This window comes from Tachyglossus aculeatus, chromosome 11 (genome assembly GCF_015852505.1).
Source record: "Tachyglossus aculeatus isolate mTacAcu1 chromosome 11, mTacAcu1.pri, whole genome shotgun sequence".
Classification (NCBI taxonomy): Eukaryota; Metazoa; Chordata; class Mammalia; order Monotremata; family Tachyglossidae; genus Tachyglossus; species Tachyglossus aculeatus.
In genome coordinates this window covers 14,312,299-14,335,197 of record NC_052076.1, presented here as the reverse complement: position 1 = coordinate 14,335,197, position 22,899 = coordinate 14,312,299, and the positions used below count along the sequence as shown (strand labels likewise).

At 50.9% G+C, this 22,899-nt stretch overlaps 2 protein-coding genes across 2 annotated transcripts in view; one reads left to right on the top strand and one right to left on the bottom strand.

The window, feature by feature from the left end:
• Positions 1-3,314, top strand: part of PCGF2 (polycomb group ring finger 2) — a 28,494-nt gene extending 25,180 nt beyond the window's left edge. The window contains exons 9-10 of the mRNA XM_038753991.1: positions 2,511-2,591; positions 2,946-3,314. Of these exons, the coding sequence (XP_038609919.1) occupies positions 2,511-2,591; positions 2,946-3,290 (426 nt within the window). The 3' untranslated portion in view covers positions 3,291-3,314. The remainder of the gene's footprint in view (positions 1-2,510; positions 2,592-2,945) is intronic.
• Positions 3,315-8,735: 5,421 nt separating this feature from the next.
• On the bottom strand, positions 8,736-19,618 carry CISD3 (CDGSH iron sulfur domain 3). Its single transcript, XM_038754416.1, has 4 exons — positions 19,550-19,618; positions 17,240-17,296; positions 14,976-15,104; positions 8,736-9,023 (listed from the first exon to the last, which is right to left on the bottom strand). Exons 2-4 carry the CDS (start codon positions 17,279-17,281, stop codon positions 8,844-8,846), a joined length of 351 nt encoding a protein of 116 aa, XP_038610344.1. The 5' UTR covers positions 17,282-17,296; positions 19,550-19,618; the 3' UTR covers positions 8,736-8,843.
• Positions 19,619-22,899: the final 3,281 nt, after the last annotated feature.

The window sequence follows — 22,899 nt, the reverse complement described above, 5'->3', positions numbered from 1 at the left end:
GTGGCGGAGCCGGGATTTGAACCCATGACCTCTGACTCCAAAGCCCGGGCTCTTTCCCACTGAGCCACGCTGCTTCTCTATTATTAAGCGCTTACTATGTGCAAAGCACTGTTCTAAGCGCTGGGAGGATACAAGGTGATGAGGTTGGCCCACGTGGGGCTCACAGTCTCCATCCCCATTTTCCAGATGAGGGAACTGAGGCCCAGAGAAGTGAAGTGACTTGCCCAAAGTCACCCAGCTGACAAGTGGCGGAGCCGGGATTTGAACCCATGACCTCTGACTCCGAAGCCCGGGCTCTTTCCCACTGAGCCACGCTGCTTCTCTATTATTAAGCGCTTACTATGTGCAAAGCACTGTTCTAAGCGCTGGGAGGATACAAGGTGATGAGGTTGGCCCACGTGGGGCTCACAGTCTTCATCCCCATTTTACAGATGAGGGAACTGAGGCCCAGAGAAGTGAAGTGACTTGCCCAAAGTCACCCAGCTGACAAGTGGCGGAGCCGGGATTTGAACCCATGACCTCTGACTCCAAAGCCCGGGCTCTTTCCCACTGAGCCACGCTGCTTCTCTATTATTAAGCGCTTACTATGTGCAAAGCACCGTTCTAAGCGCTGGGGAGGCCTACAAGTGGGTTGGCCCACTTGGGGCTCACAGTTTTCACCCCCTTTTTACAGATGAGGGAACTGAGGCACAGAGAAGTTAAGTGGCTTGCCCAGGGTCACACAGCTGACAAGTGGCGTGTCTCCAGCCTGGTTGGAGCCCCGGCCTGTGAGTCGGAAGGTCGTGGGTTCTGATCCCGGCTCTACCGCTTGTCCGCTGTGTGACCTTGGGCGAGCCACTTCACTTCTCTGGGCCTCCGTTCCCTCGTCTGTAAAACGGGGTTTAGACGGTGAGATCCCCCCTTTTCCCAGACTGAGCCCATTTTTCCTCTCCTCCTCCTCCGCCCTTCCCCTCGCCAGAGCACTTATGTGTATTTGTACATATTTATCACTCTATTTTATTAATGAGGTGTATATAGCTATAATTCTATTTATTCTATTGGTATTGACACCTGTCTACTTTTGTTTTTTTTTTATTTTTTATTTTGTCTGTCTCCCCCTTCTAGACTGTAGCCCATTGTTGGGTAGGGACCGTCTCTATATGTTGCTCATTTTTACTTCCCAAGTGCTTAGTACAGTGCTCCGCACACAGTAAGCGCTCAATCAAGCGCTCCCCCTTCTAGACTGTGAGCCCATTGTTGGGTAGGGACCGTCTCTAGATGTTGCCACTTTGTACTTCCCAAGCGCTTAGTACACTGCTCCGCACATAGTAAGCGCTCAATAAATATGAATGAATGAATCAATAGGATTGAATGAATGAATGAGTGACGGGGACTGTGTCTGACCCGATTTGCTTATATTCACCCCAGCGCTTATTCATTCATTCAGTCATACTTATTGAGCGCTTACTGTGTGCAGAGAACTGTACTAAACGCTTGGGAAGTACAAATTGGCAACGTATAGAGATGGTCCCTACCCAACAGTGGGCTCACAGTCTAGGTGCCCGGCACAGAGTAAGCGCTTAACAAATACCACAGTCATCTTCGTCATCCTCATCCCCATTCTTCCGCCTTTTATTCATTCAGGGCTGGTTTTCCGAGGAGGTGGGTTCTCCAGGCCCCTTGGCTTCTCTACCGTGAATCTCCCTTCCCGATTCCCTACCTCTCCGGGACAGGAAGAGCCTGGGGGCTCCTGGGATCCAGAGGGGAGGAAGTCAGTGGCCGGGCCTGCGTGTCGGGCCATCCACGGTTTTGGCTCCCGTCTCCCTTGGTTCTGTAGCCGTCAGAGAAAATCCCGAATTTAGTTATTAAAAAATTGCCCACTGGTGTTTCCCCTGTAATAATAATAATGATTGTGGTGTGTATTAAGTGCTTAATATGTGCCACGCACCGTACTGGGCGCCGGGGTGGATACAAGCAAATGGGGTTGGACACAGTCCCTGCTCACGGGGGGCTCAAGTCTCAATCCCCATTTTACGGATGAGGTAACTGAGGCTCAGTGAAGTGACTTGCCCATGGGATACAAGCAAATGGGGTTGGACACAGTCCCTGCCGACGGGGGGCTCAAGTCTCAATCCCCATTTTACGGATGAGGTAACTGAGGCTCAGTGAAGTGACTCGCCCATGGTCACGCAGCTGAATTCCCTCCTGTCCCGCCAGCACCTCAGGCCGGGGGATTGCTTTGGCGGTGGAGGGGGCATTTCCCCAAATAATAATGGCATTTATTAAGCGCTTACTATGCGCAAAGCACCGTTCTAAGCGCTGGGGAGGTTACAAGGTGATCAGGTTGTCCCACGGTGGGGCTCACAGTCTTAGTGCCCGTTTTCCAGATGAGGGAGCTGAGGCCCAGAGAAGTGAAGTGACTGGCCCAGCTGACAGCTGGCAGGGCCGGGATTTGAACCCATGACCGTGCTCTTTCCACTGAGCCACGCCGCTTCTCAAAGGTCACCTTGTCCGTTCCCCTGCCTCCGCAGGTGGAGGTGCTGTATGAAGATGAGCCGCTGAAGGAGTATTACACCCTCATGGACATCGCCTACATCTACCCCTGGAGACGGGTGAGAGGGAGGGGAGCATGGGGGAGCGGGGGGGTCCCTCCGGCCGCCCACGAACACCACCGGCCCCGGACCGGAGGGCTCGAGAAGGGGCGCGGGCCCTCGGTCCGGGGCACCGCGCGTGCACACACGTGTGCGCGATCAGCCGAGGCGGGCACGGTAGGAGGACAGCACCCCCGAGGCGGGCGACGCCTACTCCTTCAGGGATTTAATGAGGAGCAGGGGCGGCTTCTCCGCTCCGCTTCTCCCTCTGGCTTCCCGGCCTCCCCTCCCTGGCCCGGAGACCGGCGGGGTGGGCGGGAGAGGCCGGGAGCCCGCCGCCCCCCCTCACGTCCGCCCCCGTCCCCCCCCCCGCAGAACGGCCCCCTCCCCCTCAAGTACCGCGTCCAGCCGGCCTGCAAGCGTCTGAAGCTGGCCCCGGCCGCCCCCTCGGAGGGGACCAACACCAGCGGCACGTCCGAGTGCGAGTCCGTCAGCGACAAGGAGCCCAGCCCGGCCGCCCTGCCCTCCTCCGCCCCCGCCGCCCTGCCCAGCCCCGCCACGCCTTCCCACGGTTCGCCCGGCGCCCACGGGCCCCCCGCGGCCCTGCCCGCGCCCCCCAGCCCGGCCCCGGCCCCCAGCTCCCTCAACGGCACCTCGAACTGCGCAAACAGGGGGAGGAAAGTGACTGTGAACTGTGCCCCGGTGCCACCTTTGACCTGAGGCCGTCCCCCCCCCCGTGACCCCCTTCCCCTCCCTCCCCAATCCCCCCACCCCTCCCCACCCACCTCCCCATACTCCCCCCCGCCCCGGGCCCCAGGGGGTGGGTTTTATAAATAAATATATATATATATGTACATAGGCCAAAACAAATACACACACTTATTTTCTATGCACGGCCAGATTACTTTAAAGGCACGAGGATTCCCGCGCGTCTGTGACCGTCCGCGGGGCGGGCTCCGAAACCTCCCCTCCGCCGTCCGGACACCGCGGAGTAACCTCTTCACGGGACGGCCAGGGCAGTCGGAGATGATTTAGATGCAGTTGGGGAGCCCCAACTGTCCCGTCGCTCAGTCTGTCGTCCAATATCTGTCCTTGGACACCGCCGCCGGGCAAGGATGGCATGGTGTTGGAAGGCGGGAGAGGGGCCAGGGCTCAGAAAACGGGGAAAGAAGGAGGATGGGGGAAAAGCAGGATCATCAATTGAAGTGATTTAGTCCTTCTAGCAAGCAGGGTGCTGTACTGGCCACCCCCGGAACGCCGGGCACAAAACTGGGAGCTCGTTGTATGCGGGCCCCTGGCCTGGGTGTCTACTACTACTAATTATGGTATCTGTTAAGTGCTTACTATGGGCCAGGTACTGTACCAAGTGCTGGGGTACTCAATAAATATGATTGAATGAATAAATAGAAGTAAGAGTAGTAGTAGTAGCAATAGTAGTTGTAGAAGAAGTAGCGTGGCTCAGTGGAAAGAGCACAGGCTTTGGAGTCAGAGGTCGTGGGTTCAAATCCCGGCTCCGCCACTTGTCAGCTGTGTGACTTTGGGTAAGTCACTTAACCTCTCTGCGCCTGTTACCTCATCTGTAAAATGGGGATTAAGACTGTGAGCCCCCCGTGGGACGAGCTACCTCGTTTATTTTATTTTATTAATTAATCAATCAATCAGTTGCAGTTATTGAGCGCTTACTGTGTGCAGAGCACTGGACTAAGCGCTTGGGAAGTCCAAGTTGGCAACCTATAGAGACAGTCCCTACCCAACAGTGGGCCCACAGCCTAAAACATATTAATATGTTTTGTTTCGTTGTCTCTCCCCCGCTTCTAGACCGTCTCTGTTGCCACCGTGGACTTCCCAAGCGCTTAGTCCAGTGCTCCGCACACAGTAAGCGCTCAATAAATGCGATTGAATGAATGAATGAATGAATCTGTAAAATGGGAATTAAGACTGTGAGCCCCCCGCCGTGGGACAACCTGATCACCTTGTAACCTCCCCAGCGCTTAGAACGGTGCTTTGCACATAGTAAGCGTTTAATAAATGCCATCATTATTATTATTATTACAAGCAAATGGGGTTGGACAGAGTCCCTGTCCCACGTGGGGCTCACAGTCCCCATCCCCATTTTACAGGTGAGGGAACTGAGGCCCGGAGAAGTGAAGTGACTTGGCCAGCGGCACACAACGGGCAAGCGGCGGAGCCGGGATTAGAACCCACGTCCTCCTGGCTCCTCTGCTCTTTCCGCTAGGCTCTGCTGCTTCTCGGGGGTATGAGGTTAGAAAAGAGAAGCAGCGTGGCGCAGCGGAAAGAGCCCGGGCTTTGGAGTCAGAGGTCATGGGTTCGAATCCCAGCTCCGCCAGTTGTCAGCTGGGTGACTTCGGGCAAGTCACTTCTCTGGGCCTCAGTTAAGCTCATCTGTAAAATGGGGATGAAGACTGTGAGCCCCACGTGGGACAGGGACTCTGTCCAACCCCATTTGCTTGTAATAATACTAATAATAGTGATGATGGCATTTATTATGCCCCTCGTGGGACAACCTGATCACCTTGTAACCTCCCCAGCGCTTAGAACAGTGCTTGGCACATAGTAAGCGCTTAATAAATGCTATTAAAAAAAAAAAGAGGTTGTCAGCAGCAGTAACTGCTTTATCTGGTGGTTCTGTTGATTGCTGAATTAAATGCAGGTCCTTGGGTCCCTAAGAAGGACGGGCCTAATGTTTAGGAGTTAACAGATATGGATCCAATATTAGATGACCCTGAGGCAACTTGGCAGAGAGAAATCGCTGTATCCGTGGACAGCTTCAGTCTTAGGGGAGAAGGGCAGGGCCCTGGAGAGGATGAGCCGTGGGATGTATGCAGCGCAATCATAACGATGCCGGTGTTTGTTAATAATAACAATAATAATAATGGCATTTATTAAGCGCTTACTATGTGCAAAGCACCGTTCTAAGCGCTGGGAAGGTGACAAGGTGATCAGGTTGTCCCCTGGGGGGCTCACAGTCTTCATCCCCATTTTGCAGATGAGGGAAGTGGAGTGGTCCAAAGTCACACAGCTGACGATTGGCGGAGCCGGGATTTGAACCCATGACATCCGACTCCAAAGCCTGTGCTCTTTCCACTGAGCCACGCTGCTTCTCTAAGCAGCTTCTCTAAGCGCTTACTATGTGCAAAGCACTGCTCTAAGCGCTGGGAAGGTTACAAGGTGATCAGGTTATCTCACGGGGGGCTCAGTCTTAATCCCCATTTTACAGATGAGAGATCTGAGGCCCAGAGAAGTGAAGCGACTGGCCCAAAGTCACACAGCTGATGATTGGCGGAGCCAGGATTTGAACCCATGACCTCTGACTCCAAAGCCAGTGCTCTTTCCACTGAGCCATGCTGCCTCTCTAAGCGCTTACTATGTGCCGGGCACTGTTTTAAGCTCTGGGGCAGATACAAGACAGTCAGGTTGGACACAGTCCCTGTCCCACATATGGCTCACAGTCTTAATTCCCTTTTTACAGCGGAGGTAAAAGGAGAAGCAGCGTGGCTCAGTGGAAAGAGCACGGGCTTTGGAGTCAGAGGTTGTGGGTTCGAATCCCGGCTCCGCCACATGTCTGCTGTGTGTCCTCAGGCAAGTAACTTAACTTCTCAGAGCCTCAGTTACCTCATCTGTAAAACGGGGACGATGACTGTGAGCCCCACGCGGGACAACCTGATCACCTTGTATCCCCCAGCGCTTAGTGCTTTGCACATGGTAAGCGCTTAACAAATGCCATTATTATTAGGGAACTGAGGCCCAGGGGAGTGAAGCGACTTGCCCGAGGTCACCCAGAAGACGACTGGTGGGGCCGGGATTAGAACCCAGGACCTCCTGACTCTATCCGCTAGGCCAGGCTGTTCAGAAGGCAAGCCGGTCTAGGCTTTCAGGGCCGGAGGAGAGGCATTTGCTACTGACCAGGGGAGGGGGAAAGGAAGTTGGAGGCTCCCGTCCCGCTCAGGGATCAGGAGGAGGGAATGGGGCTGAGGAGGGGCGTCTATCTGATCTCCATTCAAGGTGGGGGGCTGCATGGGGGACGGGAGAGGCTCTTTGGCCTGGATCTTCTCTTCCAAGTCAATCCATCAGTCAGTCCATCTTGACTAAGCATCCGTCGGCTTTGGGATTTGGAATTTGAGGGCCGAGCCCCCCGAAATACAAGCTCCAGTCTTTCCTTAAATCTCAGGGTGCTTCCTCTCCCACCAGACTTCCCCCCTCGCCCAGAGGCCTAAGACAGGAGGAGTCCCCTCTTAGGCCTCGACCTTTAGAAGCCGTCCGGAAAAGCCCCAGAGATGAAGAAGACGCCAGGTAAGAGGGGGTGCAGCCCTTACCATTCATTCATTCATTCAATCGTATTTATTGAGCGCTTACCGTGTGTAGAGCACTGTACTACTACTACTAATAATAATGTTGGTATTTGTTAAGTGCTTACTATGTGCAAAGCACCGTTCTAGCCCCAGAGATGAAGATGACCCCAGGTAAGAGGGGGCGGAGCCCTTACCATTCATTCATTCATTCATTCAATCGTATTTATTGAGCGCTTACCATGTGCAGAGCACTGTACTACTACTACTACTAATAATGTTGGTATTTGTTAAGCGCTTACTATGTGCAAAGCACCGTTCTAGCCCCAGCGATGAAGATGACCCCAGGTAAGAGGGGGCGGAGCCCTTACCATTCATTCATTCATTCATTCAATCGTATTTATTGAGCGCTTACCGTGTGCAGAGCACTGTACTACTACTGCTAATAATAATGTTGGAATTTGTTAAGCGCTTACTATGTGCAAAGCACTGTTCTAGCCCCAGAGATGAAGATGACCCCAGGTAAGAGGGGGCGGAGCCCTTACCATTCATTCATTCATTCATTCAATCGTATTTATTGAGCGCTTACCGTGTGCAGAGCACTGTACTACTACTACTACTACTAATGTTGGTATTTGTTAAGTGCTTACTATGTGCAAAGCACCGTTCTACGCGCTGGGGTAGATACAAGGTAATCAGGTTGTCCCACTAGGGGCTCACCGTCTTCACCCCCATTTTACAGATGAGGGAACCGAGGCCCAGAGAAGTGAAGGGACTTGCCCAAAGTCACCCAGCGGACAAGTGGCGGAGCCGGAATTTGAACCCATGGCCTCTGACTCCAAAGCCCGGGCTCTTTCCACTGAGCCACGCTACTAAGCGCTTGGGAAGTCCAAGTCGGCAACATCTAGAGACGGTCCCTACCCAACAACGGGCTCACGGTCTAGAAGGGGGAGACGGACAACAAAACCAAACATGTAGACAGGTGGCTTAGTGGGAAGCGCCTGGGGGCCAGGAGGACCTGGGTTCTAATCCCGTCTCCACCACATGTCTGCTGGGTGACCTTGGACGAGTCCCTTCTCTTCGCCTCAGTTCCCTCGTCTGGAAAATGGGGATTAAGACTCTGAGCCCCACGTGGGACAACCTGATCACCTTGTATCCCCCCAGCGCTTCGAACGGTGCTTTCATTCATTCATTCATTCATTCATTCAATCGTATTTATTGAGCGCTTCCGGTGTGCAGAGCACTGTACCAAGTCCAAGTTGGCAACACAGAGAGACGGTCCCTACCCAACAGTGGGCTCACAGTCGGGCATTACCATCATCATCAATCGTATTTATTGGGCGCTTACTATGTGCAGAGCACCGTACTAAGCGCTTGGGAAGTACAAATTGGCAACATAGAGAGACGGTCCCTACCCAACAGTGGGCTCACAGTCGGGCATTACCATCATCATCAATCGTATTTATTGGGCGCTTACTATGTGCAGAGCACCGTACTAAGCGCTTGGGAAGTACAAATTGGCAACATAGAGAGACGGTCCCTACCCAACAGTGGGCTCACAGTCGGGCATTACCATCATCATCATCATCAATCGTATTTATTGGGTGCTTACTATGTGCAGAGCACCGTACTAAGCGCTTGGGAAGTACAAATTGGCAACATAGAGAGACGGTCCCTACCCAACAGTGGGCTCACAGTCGGGCATTACCATCATCATCATCATCAATCGTATTTATTGGGCGCTTACTCTGTGCAGAGCACTGTACTAAGCGCTTGGGAAGTACAAATTGGCAACATAGAGAGACGGTCCCTACCCAACAGTGGGCTTACAGTCTAAATTACCATTAAGGAGCCGGGCTAATTAGTGGCAATACTTTATTGGGGGCTTCACCTGCCTGTCAGGCGCTGGAGCCGGGAGCACCCCCGCCCTGGCCACACACACGTCCCCCGAACCCCGAAGTTGGGGTCAGAGCGGGGCCCCTTCTCGGGCCCCCTGCACCGCCTGGCCCCTGTGGGTGCCGTCGCAGAACGGGGGGCGACTGGTCATCTTGCAGGCGCACAGCCAGGCCATCTTGGTCTCCGTGGCCGTGAACCGGAGCGGGGTGAGGCCCGTGCGCTGGAAAAAGTGGGAGCCGTCGCAGAAGGGCTGGGGGCAGAGCAACAGCAGAGTTATCCCGGCTCGGGGCGGCCGGGGCAATAATCATAACGACGGGAGAGAAGCAGCGCGGCTTAGTGGAAATCAATCAATCAATCAATCAATCAATCAATCAATCGTATTTATTGAGCGCTTACTATGTGCAGAGCGCTGTACTAAGCGCTCGGGAAGCACAAACTGGCAACATAGAGAGACAGTCCCTACCCAGCAGTGGGCTCACAGTCTAAAAAAAGAGCCCGGGCTTTGGAGTCAGAGGTCAGGGGTTCAAATCCCGGCTCCGCCACTTGTCAGCTGGGTGACTGGGCGAGTCACGTCACTTCTCCGGGCCTCAGTTCCCTCCCCCTGTAAATTGGGGATGAAGACTGTGAGCCCCCCGTGGGACAACCTGATCATCTTGTAACGTCCCCAGCGTGTAGAACAGTGCTTTGCGCATAGTAAGTGCTTTACAAATGTCATCAGCGCTTAGAACGGTGCTTTGCACATAGTAAGTGCTTAATAAATGCCATTATTATTATTATTTATCATTATTATTCTCTGGGCCTCAGTTCCCTCACCTGTAAATTGGGGATGAAGACTGTGAGCCCCCCGTGGGACAACCTGATCATCTTGTAACCTCCCCAGCGCTTAGAACAGTGCTTTGCGCATAGTAAGTGCTTTACAAATGCCATCAGCGCTTAGAACGGTGCTTTGCACATAGTAAGTGCTTAATAAATGCCATTATTATTATTATTATCATTATTATTCTCTGGGCCTCAGTTCCCTCACCTGTAAAATGGGGATTAAGACTGTGAGCCCCCCGTGGGACAATCCCCAGTGCTTAGGACAGTGCTTTGCACATAGTAAGCGCTTAATAAATGCCATTATTATTATTATTATTATTATTCTCTGGGCCTCAGTTCCCTCACCTGTAAAATGGGGATTAAGACTGTGAGCCCCCCGTGGGACAATCCCCAGCACTTAGAACAGTGCTTTGCACATAGTAAGTGCTTTACAAATGCCATCAGTGCTTAGAACAGTGCTTTGCACATAGTAAGCGCTTAATGCCATTATTTTTATTATTATTATTATTCTCTGGACCTCAGTTCCCTCACCTGTAAAATGGGGATTAAGACTGTAAGCCTCCTGTGGGACAATTCCCAGCGCTTAGAACAGTGCTTTGCACATAGTAAGTGCTTTACAAATGCCATCAGCGCTTAGAACGGTGCTTTGCACATAGTAAGCACTTAATAAATGCCATTATTATTATTCTCTGGGCCTCAGGTCCCTCTCCTGTAAAATGGGGATTAAGACTGTAAGCCCCCTGTGGGACAATTCCCAGCGCTTAGAACAGTGCTTTGCACATAGTAAGTGCTTTACAAATGCCATCAGCGCTTAGAACGGTGCTTTGCACATAGTAAGCGCTTAATAAATGCCATTATGATTATTCTCTGGGCCTCAGTTCCCTCATCTGTACAATGGGGATTAAGACTGTGAGCCCCCTGTGGGACAATCCCCAGCGCTTAGAACAGTGCTTTGCACATAGTAAGTGCTTTACAAATGCCATCAGTGCTTAGAACAGTGCTTTGCACATAGTAAGCGCTTAATGCCATTATTTTTATTATTATTATTATTCTCTGGACCTCAGTTCCCTCACCTGTAAAATGGGGATTAAGACTGTAAGCCCCCTGTGGGACAATCCCCAGCGCTTAGAACAGTGCTTTGCACATAGTAAGTGCTTTACAAATGCCATCAGCGCTTAGAACGGTGCTTTGCACATATGCCATTATTATTATTATTATTATTAGTCTCTGGGCCTCAGTTCCCTCACCTGTAAAATGGGGATCAAGACTGTAAGCCCCCTGTGGGACAATCCCCAGCGCTTAGAACAGTGCTTTGCACATAGTAAGTGCTTTACAAATGCCATCAGTGCTTAGAACGGTGCTTTGCACAGAGTAAGCGCTTAATAAATGCCATTATTATTATTATTATTCTCTGGGCCTCAGTTCCCTCACCTGTAAAATGGGGATTAAGACTGTGAGCCCCCCGTGGGACAATCCCCAGCGCTTAGAACAGTGCTTTGCACATAGTGCTTTACAAATGCCATCAGCACTTAGAACGGTGCTTTGCACATAGTAAGTGCTTTACAAATGCCATCAGCGCTTAGAATGGTGCTTTGCACATATGCCATTATTATTACTATTATTAGTCTCTGGGCCTCAGTTCCCTCACCTGTAAAATGGGGATTAAGACTGTGAGCCTCCTGTGGGACAATCCCCAGCGCTTATGACAGTGCTTTGCACATAGTAAGTGCTTAACAAATGCCATCAGCGCTTAGAACGGTGCTTTGCACATAGTAAGCGCTTAATAAATGCCATTATTATTATTATTATTATTCTCTGGGCCTCAGTTCCCTCACCTGGGAAGGGAAGTGACTTGCCTAAAGTCACACGGCTGACGATCGGCAGAGCCGGGATTTGAACCCCTGACCTCTGCCTCCCAACCCCGGGCTCTTTCCGCTGAGCCACGCCGCTTCTCATGATATGGTATTCAACCCCCTTCCCAGCCCCACAGTATTTTTGTCCGTATCTGACATTTAATTGCTTATTTCTATTATCGTCCGTCTCCCCCTCTGGACTGCCAGCTCCTTGTGGGCAAGGAATGATACTGTTTATAATAATAATAATAATAATGATGGCATTTATAAAGCGCTTACTGTGTGCTAAGCGCTGGGGAGGTTACAAGGTGATGAGGTTGTCCCACGTGGGGCTCACAGTCTTCATCCCCATTTTTACAGATGAGATAACTGAGGCCCAGAGAAGTGAAGTGACTTGCCCAAGGTCACCCAGCTGACAAGTGGCGGAGCTGGGATTTGAACCCCTTCCCTTTTAGACTGTGACCCCACTGTTGGGTAGGGACTGTCTCCATATGTTACCAATTTGTACTTCCCAAGCGCTTAGTACAGTGCTCTGCACATAGTAAGCGCTCAATAAATACGATTGATGATGATGACCTCTGACTCCAAAGCCCGGGCTCTTTCCACTGCCCCACGCTGCTTCTCTGTGACTTCTAGACTGTGAGCCCGTTGTGGGGTAGGGACCGTCTCTATATGTTGCCAACTTGTACTTCCCAAGCGCCTAGTACAGTGCTCTGCACACAGTAAGTGCTCAATAAATACGACTGAATGAATGAAAGTGGCGGAGCCGGAATTCGAACCCCTGACCTCGGACTCCAAAGCCCAGGCTCTTCCCACTGAGCCACGCTGCTTTATTGTTGTATTGTCCTCTCCCAAGTGCTTATTAGTACGGTGCTCTGCACAATAAGCGCTCAATAAATACGACTGAATGAATGATTGATTGAATGATTGAATGATTGAAGCAGCCAGGCAGGGTGGCGGGAGGAGCTCTCCAAATACTCTCCCAAGCGCTTAGAACAGTGCCCTGCACATTGTGAGCACTCAATAAATACCACGTGGGCCCTGATAATCTGGATCTGCCCCAGCGCTTGACCTATAATTCACTCAGTCGTATTTATTGAGCGTTATTAATAATAAAATAGACATTTAAAAATTACAAATGATAATCGTATTATTTTTAGAGAAGCAGCGCGGCTCAGTGGAAAGAGCCTGGGCTTTGGAGTCAGAGGTCATGGGTTCAAGTCCCGGCTCCGCCGCTTGTCAGCTGTGTGACTTTGGGCAAGTCACTTCACTTCTCTGTGCCTCCGTTCCCTCATCTGTAAAATGGGGATTGACTGTGAGCCCCCCGTGGGACAACCTGATCACCTTGTAACCTCTCCAGCGCTTAGAACAGCACATAGTAAGCGCTTAATAAAGGCCATCATTATTATTAATCAATCAATCAATTGTATTTAGTGAGCGCTTACTGTGTGCAGAGCACTGTACTAAGCGCTTGGGAAGTACAAGTTGGCAACATATAGAGACAGTCCCTGCCCAACAGTGGGCTCACAGTCTAGAAGGGGGAGACAGAGAACAAAACCAAACATATTGACAAAATAAAATAAATAGAATAGATATGTACATTAGTAGTAGTAGTAAGCGCTTAATAAATGCCATCATTATTATGTACTTCCCAAGAGCTTAGTACAGTGCTCTGCATACAGTAAGCGCTCAATAAATACAACTGAATGAATGAATGAATTATTACTATTATTGAGCGCTTACTGTGTGCAGAGCACTGTACTAAGCGCTTGGGAAGTACAAGCTGGCAACACATAGAGACGGCCCCTACCCGACAATGGGCTCGCAGTCTAGAAGGGGGAGACGGACAACAAAACAAAACAAGTAGACATCAATACCATCAAAATAGATAAATAGAATTATAGCTATAGGCCGGTCATTAATAGAATAGAGTAATAAATATAAAAAAAATTAACAAATACCTGTAGTATTCACTGGGCCCTTCAGTTCAGATGGTCTCAATTGGATCTAGCTCTCTTCCTTCAAAGCCCTACTGAGAGCTCACCTCCTCCAGGAGGCCTTCCCACCCTGAGCCCCCTCCTTCCCCGCCAACTTACCTCCTTCCCCTCCCCACAGCACCTGTATATATGTTTGTACGGATTTATTACTCTATTTATTTTATTTGTACATATTTATTCTATTTATTTTATTTTGTTAATATGTTTTGTTTTGTTGTCTGTCTCCCCCTTCTAGACTGTGAGCCCGCTGTTGGGTAAGGACCGTCTTTGTATGTTGCCAACTTGTCCTTCCCAAGTGCTTAGTCCAGTGCTCTGCACACAGTAAGCGCTCAATAAATACGATTGAATGAATGAATGAATGTGAACCCCATGGGGGACAGGGACTGTGTCCAACTTGATTATCTCGAATCTCCCCCAGCGCTTAGTCATCATCATCATCATCAATCGTATTTATTGAGCGCTTACTATATGCAGAGCACTGTACTAAGCGCTTGGGAAGTACAAATTGGCAGCTTAGTCCAGTGCTCTGCACACAGTAAGCGCTCAATAAATACGATAGAATGAATGAATGAATGTGAACCCCATAGGGGACAGGGACTGTGTCCAACCTGATTATCTCAAATCTCCCCCAGCGCTTAGGACAGTGCTCTGCACACAGTAAGCGCTCAATAAATACGATTGAATGAATGAATGAATGTGAACCCCATGGGGGACAGGGACTGTGTCCAACCTGATTATCTCGAATCTCCCCCAGTGCTTAGGACAGTGCTCTGCACACAGTAAGCACTCAATAAATATGACAATGAATGAATGAATAAATGTGAACCCCATGGGGGACAGGGACTGTGTCCAACCTGATTATCTCGAATCTCCCCCAGCGCTTAGGACACTGCTCTGCACACAGTAAGCGCTCAATAAATACGATTGAATGAATGAATGAATGCGAACCCCATGAGGGACAGGGACTGTGTCCAACCTGATTATCTCGAATCTCCCCCAGCGCTTAGGACAGTGCTCTGCACACAGTAAGCGCTCAATAAATACAATTGAATGAATAAATGAATGTGAACCCCAATGGGGGACAGGGACTGTGTCCAACCTGATTATCTCGAATCTCCCCCAGCGCTTAGGACAGTGCTCTGCACACAGTAAGCGCTCAATAAATACGGCAACGAACGAACGAATGAATCTCCAAACTGGGAGAAAGCAGGGGCCTCGCCCCACGGGACCGTGAGCCCACTGTTGGGTAGGGACTGTCTCTATATGTTGCCAACTTGTACTTCCCAATCGCTTAGTACAGTGCTCTGCACCCAGTAAGCGCTCAATAAATACGATTGATTGATTGATTGATTGATTGGAGCCCCCCCGAAATACAAACGGCCTCTCCGATGGGGGAGACGGAGGAGACCCGCCCCAGCTGAGGACCGGGTGGGGATGGAGTTGTGGAGGTGACCCTCCCCTCGAAAGGGGGAAATTAAGTCTCCGGTCGGCGACGGGGGCTGAAGGGGAGAGGAGGTGGGAAGTCCTGCTTACCTGCTTCTTGCTCCGGCCACAAACGCACCACCTGTAGCGCTTCCCGGCTACCAGGTCCACCCGGAGGGGCCGTTTGAGGGCCACCACGGGCTTGGCGGGGACCTTGGGAGACCAGGGAATCCATCTGGCCTGGGAGGAAGAAGAGCTGGTCACTGACCCGGCCTTACCTAACTGGGCATTGAGCTCCTTCATTAATAATAATAATAATGGTATTTGTTAAGTGCCTACTATGTACAAAGCACTGGGGAGGTTACAAGGTAATCAAGTTGTCCCACGGGGGGGGCTTACAGTTTTAATCCCCATTTTCCAGATGAGGGAACTGAGGCCCAGAGAAGTGACTTGCCCAAAGTCACACAGCTGACAGTTGGCGGAGCCGGGATTTGAACCCGTGACCTCTGACTCCCAAGCCCGGCTCTTTCCATTGAGCCCATTCTCATCAGGGAGAAGCAGCGTGGCTCAGTGGAAAAGAGCCCGGGCTTGGGAGACAGAGGTCACGGGTGCTAATTCCAGCTCCGCCACATGTCTGCTGTGTGACCTTGGGTAAGTCACTTCACTTCTCGGGGCCTCAGTTCCCTCATCTGTAAAATGGGGATTAATCAATCAATCAATCAATCGTATTTATTGAGCGCTTACTGTGTGCAGAGCACTGGGGAGGTTACAAGGTAATCAAGTTGTCCCACGGGGGGGCTTACAGTTTTAATCCCCATTTTCCAGATGAGGGAACTGAGGCCCAGAGAAGTGACTTGCCCAAAGTCACACAGCTGACAGTTGGCGGAGCCGGGATTTGAACCCGTGACCTCAGACTCCCAAGCCCAGGCTCTTTCCACTGAGCCCATTCTCATTAGGGAGAAGCAGCGTGGCTCAGTGGAAAAGAGCCCGGGCTTGGGAGACAGAGGTCACGGGTTCTAATTCCAGCTCCGCCACATGTCTGCTGTGTGACCTTGGGTATGTCACTTCACTTCTCTGGGCCACAGTTCCCTCATCTGTAAAATGGGGATTAATCAATCAATCAATCAATCGTATTTATTGAGCGCTTACTGTGTGCAGAGCACTGGGGAGGTTACAAGGTAATCAAGTTGTCCCACGGGGGGGGCTTACGGTTTTAATCCCCATTTTCCAGATGAGGGAACTGAGGCCCAGAGAAGTGACTTGCCCAAAGTCACACAGCTGACAGTTGGCGGAGCCGGGATTTGAACCCGTGACCTCAAACTCCCAAGCCCGGGCTCTTTCCACTGAGCCCATTCTCATTAGGGAGAAGCAGCGTGGCTCAGTGGAAAACAGCACGGGCTTTGGAGTCAGGGGTCATGGGTTCAAATCCCGGCCCTGCCAATTGTCATCTGTGTGACTTTGGGCAAGTCACTTCACTTCTCTGGGCCTCAGTTCCCTCATCTGGAAAATGGGGATTAAGACTGTGAGCCCTACGTGGGACAAAAGTGCATCTAGCTTTACTTCTGTTTATTCTGATGCCTTGACACCCGTCCACATGTTTCGTTTTGTCGTCTGTCTCCCCTTTCTAGACTGTGAGCCCGTTGTTGGGGAGGGACTGTCTCTATACGTTGCCAACTTGGACTTCCCAAGCGCTTAGTACAGTGCTCTGCACACAGTAAGCGCTCAAAAAATACGATTAGATGAATGAATGAGTGAATGACAACCTGATCACCTTGTATCCCCCCAGCGCTTAGAACAGTGCTCTGCACATAGTAAGCGCTTAACAAATGCCATCATTATTACTCTTAATAATAAGATTAAGACTGTGAGCCCCCCGTGGGGCAACCTGATCACCTTGTAACCTCCCCAGGGCTTAGAACAGTGCTTGGCACATGGTAAGCGCTTAACAAATACCATTATTATTATTATTATTACAAGTTGGCAACCTATAGAGACGGTCCCTACCCAACAACGGGCTCACGGTCTAGAAAGGGGAGACCTCAGGCAACAGAACAAAACATATTAACAAAATAAAATAAATAGAATAGTAAATATGTACAAGACTGTGAGCCCACTGTTGGGTAGGGGCCGTCTCTATTACGTTGCAAACTTGGACTTCCCAAGCGCTTAGTACAGTGCTTTGCACACAGTAAGTGCTCAATAAATATGATTGAATGAATGGAGAGTAATAAATCTGTACAAACATCTAGTCAGGTGCTGTGGGGAGGGGAAGGAGGTAAGGCGGGGGAGATGGGGAAGTGTGGGAAGGCCTCGCCGCTGTGTGACCGAAGGCAAGGGGCTTGCCCTCTCTGGGCTGTGGGAGGCCGGATCCTTACCAGCCAAGAGGACACGGGCCGGGTGAAGGTCATCCTGGGCATGGTGGCGGGCTGCAGCTGGAGTCACATGGGGAAAAGGAAAAAAAGAGGAAAAAATGATTTGGGAAAAGCGGGGCTCCTAATGGGGGGTGGCCGGGAATCGGGTCTGAATTCTCCCCCTTATACAAATACCATCATTCATTCATTCATTCATTCAATCGTATTTATTGAGCGCTTACTGCGTGCAGAGCACCGTACTAAGCGCTTGGGAAGTCCAAGTTGGCAACATCTAGAGACGGTCCCTACCCAACAACGGGCTCACAGTCTAGAAGGGGGAGACGGGCAACGAAACAAAACTCGTGGACGGGTGTCCAGTCATCAGGATAAATAGAAATAAAGCTAGATGCACATCATTAACACAATAAATAGAATAGTAAATATGGACAAGTAAAATGGAGTAATAAATCTGTACAAATATATATAAAGGGGCTGTGGGGAGGGGAAGGAGGTAGGGCGGAGGGGGTGGGGAGGAGGAGAGGAGAAAGGGGGCTCAGTTTGGGAAGGCCTCCCGGAGGAGGTGAGCTCTCAGTAGGGCTTTGAAGGGGGGAAGAGAGTCAGCTAAAAGTGAAACTCATTCAAATATGAGGCCACCTACTACTACTATTATTATTATTACTATTATTACCTCTCCCCATTGGCTCAGAATGAACATTTGCCAGCTGGAATAAATAAGTAAATAGTAATAATAATAATAATGACGGCATTTGTTCCAGACTGTGAGCCCGTTGTTGGGTAGGGATCGTCTCTATATGTTACTTCCCAAGCGCTTAGTACAGTGCTCTGCACCCAATAAGCGCTCAATCAATACGATTGAATGAATGAATGAATTCGACAGGGGCGGAAATTGAGGCCCAGGGAAGGGAAGGTGACTCGCCCAAGGTCACCCAGCAGACCAGGGGCGGGATTAGCAGGTGGCTCGGTGGAAAGAGCCCGGGTTTGGGAGTCAGAAGTCGTGGGTTCTAATCCCGGCTCCGCTGCTTGTCGGCTGGGTGACTTTGGGCACGTCACTTCAGTTCTCTGGGCCTCAGTTCCCTCATCTGTAAAAGGGGGATGAAGACTGTGAGCCCCCCATGGGACAACCCGATCACCTTGTAACCTCCCCAGCGCTTAGAACAGTGCTTTGCACACAATAAAAGTGCTTAATAAGTGCCATTATTATTATTGTATCCTCCCCAGCGCTTAGAACAGTGCTTTGCACATAGTAAGCGCTGAATAAATGCCGTTATTATTATTATTGTATCCCCCCCAGCGCTTAAAACAGTGCTTGGCACATAGTAAGTGCTTAACAAATACCAACATCATCATTATTAATATTATTATTTGCCCTCAGTTCCCTCATCTGTAAAATGGGGATTAAAATTGTGTGACCCCCCGGGGGACAACCTCATCACCTTGTAACCTCCCCAGCGCTTAGAACAGTGCTTGGCACCTAGTAAGCGCTTAACAAATACCATCATCATCATTATTATTATTATTTGCCCTCAGTTCCCTCATCTGTAAAATGGGGATTAAAATTGTGTGAGCCCCCCGGGGGACAACCCGATCACCTTGTCACCTCCCCAGCGCTTAGAACAGTGCTTTGCACACAATAAAAGTGCTTAATAAGTGCCATTATTATTATTGTATCCTCCCCAGCGCTTAGAACAGTGCTTTGCACATAGTAAGCGCTGAATAAATGCCGTTATTATTATTATTGTATCCCCCCCAGCGCTTAAAACAGTGCTTGGCACATAGTAAGTGCTTAACAAATACCAACATCATCATTATTAATATTATTATTTGCCCTCAGTTCCCTCATCTGTAAAATGGGGATTAAAATTGTGTGACCCCCCGTGGGACAACCTGATCACCTTGTAACCTCCCCAGCGCTTAGAACAGTGCTTGGCACCTAGTAAGCGCTTAACAAATACCAACATCATCATTATTATTATTATTTGCCCTCAGTTCCCTCATCTGTAAAATGGGGATTAAAATTGTGTGAGCCCCCCGTGGGGCAACCTGATCACCTTGTAACCTCCCCAGCGCTTAGAACAGTGCTTTGCACAGAGTATGCGCTTAATAAATGCCATTATTATTATTATTAGGATTAGAACCCAGGCCGTTCGGAGTCCCCCCAGGCCCCTACTACAGGCCTCATGGGGGGGGGGGGGCGGGGGGGAGAGTCACTGTCATTCATTCATTCATCCATTCATCCATTCAATCGTATTTATTGAGCGCCTCGGCCCCTCCCCCCGCCCCCCCCCCGCGGGTGTGGGGAGGGGGGGGTCTCACCGGGAGCCGGAGCGCGGCAGCCTCAGAGCCGACCCCTTCCCCCCGCTCGGACAAGTGGTTTCGTCCGCCGCCGCGCCCGCCCCATTCCCAAGCCCCGCCCCTTCCCCCAAGCCCCGCCCCTCGGCACCCTTAGCTCCGCCCCTTCCGACCCGAGGCCACGCCCCTTTCCGAAGCGCGGCCGCTTCTACGATCTCAGCCCCGCCCCTTCCCCAAGCACCGCCCATTTCCCAAGCACCGCCCCTCGCCACCCTTAGCTCCGCCCCTTCCGACCCGAGGCCACGCCCCTTTCCGAAGCGCGGCCGCTTCTACGATCTCAGCCCCGCCCCTTCCCCAAGCACCGCCCATTTCCCAAGCACCGCCCCTCGCCACCCTTAGCTCCGCCCCTTCCGACCCGAGGCCACGCCCCTTTCCGAAGCGCGGCCTCTTCTACGATCTCAGCCCCGCCCCTTTCCCCGAGCCCCTCTCGTCCCTAAGCCCCGCCCCCTAGACAGCTTTAGCCCCGCCCCTTTCCGAAGCGCCGCCGCTATGATCTCGGCCCCGCCCCTTTCCTTAGCCCCGCCCCTTCCGGTCCGAAGCCCCACCCTCTACTCCTGGAGCCCCACCCCTTTTAGGTACGTAGCCCCCTTCCTTCCTCTCCCCCTCGGCCCCCCTTCATCCCTCCCCCCGTCTTACCTCCTTCCCTTCCCCACAGCACCTGTATACATGTATATATGTTTGTACATATTTATTACTCTATTTTACTTGTACATATCTATTCTATTTATTTTATTTTGTTAGTATGTTTGGTTTTGTTCTCCGTCTCCCCCTTTTAGACTGTGAGCCCACTGTTGGGTAGGGACCGTCTCTGTATGTTGCCAATTTGGACTTCCCAAGCGCTTTTAGACTGTCTCTATATGTTGCCGATTTGTACTTCCCAAGCGCTTAGTACAGTGCTCTGCACATAGGAAGCGCTCAATAAATACGATTGATGATGATGATGATGCCCTCAGTTCCGGTCCGAAGCCCCGCCCCTCTATGCCCCATCCCCCCCATTTTACCTCCTTCCCTTCCCCACAGCACCTGTATATATGGTTGTACATATTTATTACTCTATTTATTTTACTTGTACATATCTATTCTATTTATTTCATTTTGTTAGTATGTTTGGTTTTGTTCTCTGTCTCCCCCTTTTAGACTGTGAGCCCACTGGTGGGTAGGGACTGTCTCTATATGTTGCCAATTTGTACTTCCCAAGCGCTTAGTACAGTGCTCTGCACATAGGAAGCGCTCAATAAATACGATTGATGATGATGATGATGCCCTCAGTTCCGGTCCGAAGCCCCGCCCCTCTATGCCCCATCCCCCCATCTTACCTCCTTCCCTTCCCCACGGCATCTGTATACATGTATATATGTTTGCGCATATTTATTACTCTATTTATTTATTTATTTATTTTACCTGTACCTATCTATTGTATTTATTTTATTTTGTTAGTATGTTTGGTTTTGTTCTCCGTCTCCCCCTTCTAGACTGTGAGCCCACTGTTGGATAGGGACTGTCTCTATATGTTGCCAATTTGTGCTTCCCGAGCGCTTAGTACAGTGCTCTGCACGTAGGAAGCGCTCGATAAATACGATTGATGATGATGACGCCCCCAGTTCCGGTCCGAAGCCCCGCCCACTTCTGTAGCCCCGCCCCTTCGATGCCCTCAGCCCCGCCCCTTCCAGTCAGACCACACCTTCTCCTTAGCCCCGCCCCTTCTATGCCCTCGGCCCCACCCCTTCCGGCCGAAGCCACGCCCCCCTGCTCCCGACGCCCCGCCCATCAGGGACCGTCCCTAGATGTTGCCGATTTGTCCTGTCCCAAGCGCTCAGTACAGTGCCCTGCATACGGTAAGCGCCCAATAAATACGACTGAATGAATGAAGCATTGTGGCTTAGTGGACAGAGCCCAGGCTTGAGAGGAGTCGTGGGTTCTAATCCACTTGTCGGCTGTGTGACTTGGCCTAAGTCACTTCACTTCTCTGGGCCTCGGTGACCTCACCTGTAAAACGGGGATGAAGACTGTGAGCCCCCCGCGGGACAACCTCATCGCCTTGGATCTCCCCCAGCGCTTAGGACAGTGCTTGGCACATAGGAAGCTGTTATTATTATTATTGGCTATTATATTACTATATAATATATAATATTGTTATTATTATGGAAACAGCGTGGCTCAGTGGAAAGAGCCCGGGCTTGGGAGCCAGAGGTCATGGGTTCTAATCCCTTCTCTGCCACTTGTCAGCTGGGTGACTTTGGGCAAGTCCCTTAACCTCTCTGTGCTTCAGTTCCCTCGTCTGTAAAATGGGAATGAAGACTGAGCCCCACGTGGGACAACCTGATTACCTTGTATAATAATTCATTCATTCAATCGTATTTATTGAGCACTTACTGTGTGCAGAGCACTGTACTAAGCGCTTGGGAAGTGCAAGTTGGCCACATAATGATGAGCCCGCTGTTGGGTAGGGACCGTCTCTATATGTTGCCAACTTGGATTTCCCAAGTGCTTAGTACAGTCGCACAGTAAGCACTCAATAAATGCGATCGAATGAATGAATTTGTTAAGCGCTTACTATGTGCAAAGCACTGTTGTAAGCGCTGGGGGGGATTACAAGGTGATCAGGTTGTCCCACGGAGGGCTGACAGTCTTTATCCCCATTTTACAGATGAGGGAACTTGAGGCCCAGAGAAGTGACTCACTCAGAGTCACACAGCTGACAAGTGGCGGAGTCGGGATTTGAACCCGTGACCTCTGACTCCCAAGCCTGTGCCCTTTCCACTGAGCCACGCTGCTTGTCTAGCAGCAGGAGCGAGTAATTCAGCGTGTGTTGAGGAGGGTGTGATGAGGCAGGAAGCGACGTGGCCTAGTGGAAAGAGCGCGGCCCTGTCAGAGGGCCTGGTTCGAATTCCGCCTCGTCTGCTGGGTCAACTTGAGCAAGTGGCTTAGCTTCTCTGTGCCCCTGCTACCTCATCTGTAAAAACGGGGGATAAGAACGGGGACGGAGCCCAACTTGATTATTCTGCAATGACCCCAGCGCTCTGTGTGGCGTCCGGCACATAGTAAGTGCCGAACAAACGCCTTTAAAAAGAAAAAAAGAAAAGCAAAAAGTCGGTGGCTGGGGAGTGAGTACCTCCTGGAGGAGGTGGCCTTCAGGAGGGGAAGGATGTGGCTTATCGAAGCTGAGGGGGAAGTGATTCTCTCTCTCCCCCCTTTCTCTCTTTTGGTTTTGAGGCGGGAAGGGAGAGTCCCGAGGCGTAATGACCGCTCTCTCTCTAGACTAAGTTCCCGGTAGGGAGGGAACGTGGCTACCAACTCTGCCCTATTGGACTCTC

Excerpts from the sequence above, each read along its gene's own strand:
- CISD3 (XM_038754416.1), bottom strand. The coding sequence starts at position 17,281 with ATGCCCAGGATGACCTTCACCCGGCCCGTGTCCTCTTGGCTG. Across the intron at positions 15,105-17,239 it reads GGCCCGTGTCCTCTTGGCTG|GCCAGATGGATTCCCTGGTC; the intron begins GTAAGGATCCGG and ends TCTTCCTCCCAG. Across the intron at positions 9,024-14,975 it reads GTGGCCGGAGCAAGAAGCAG|CCCTTCTGCGACGGCTCCCA; the intron begins GTAAGCAGGACT and ends CTCTGCCCCCAG.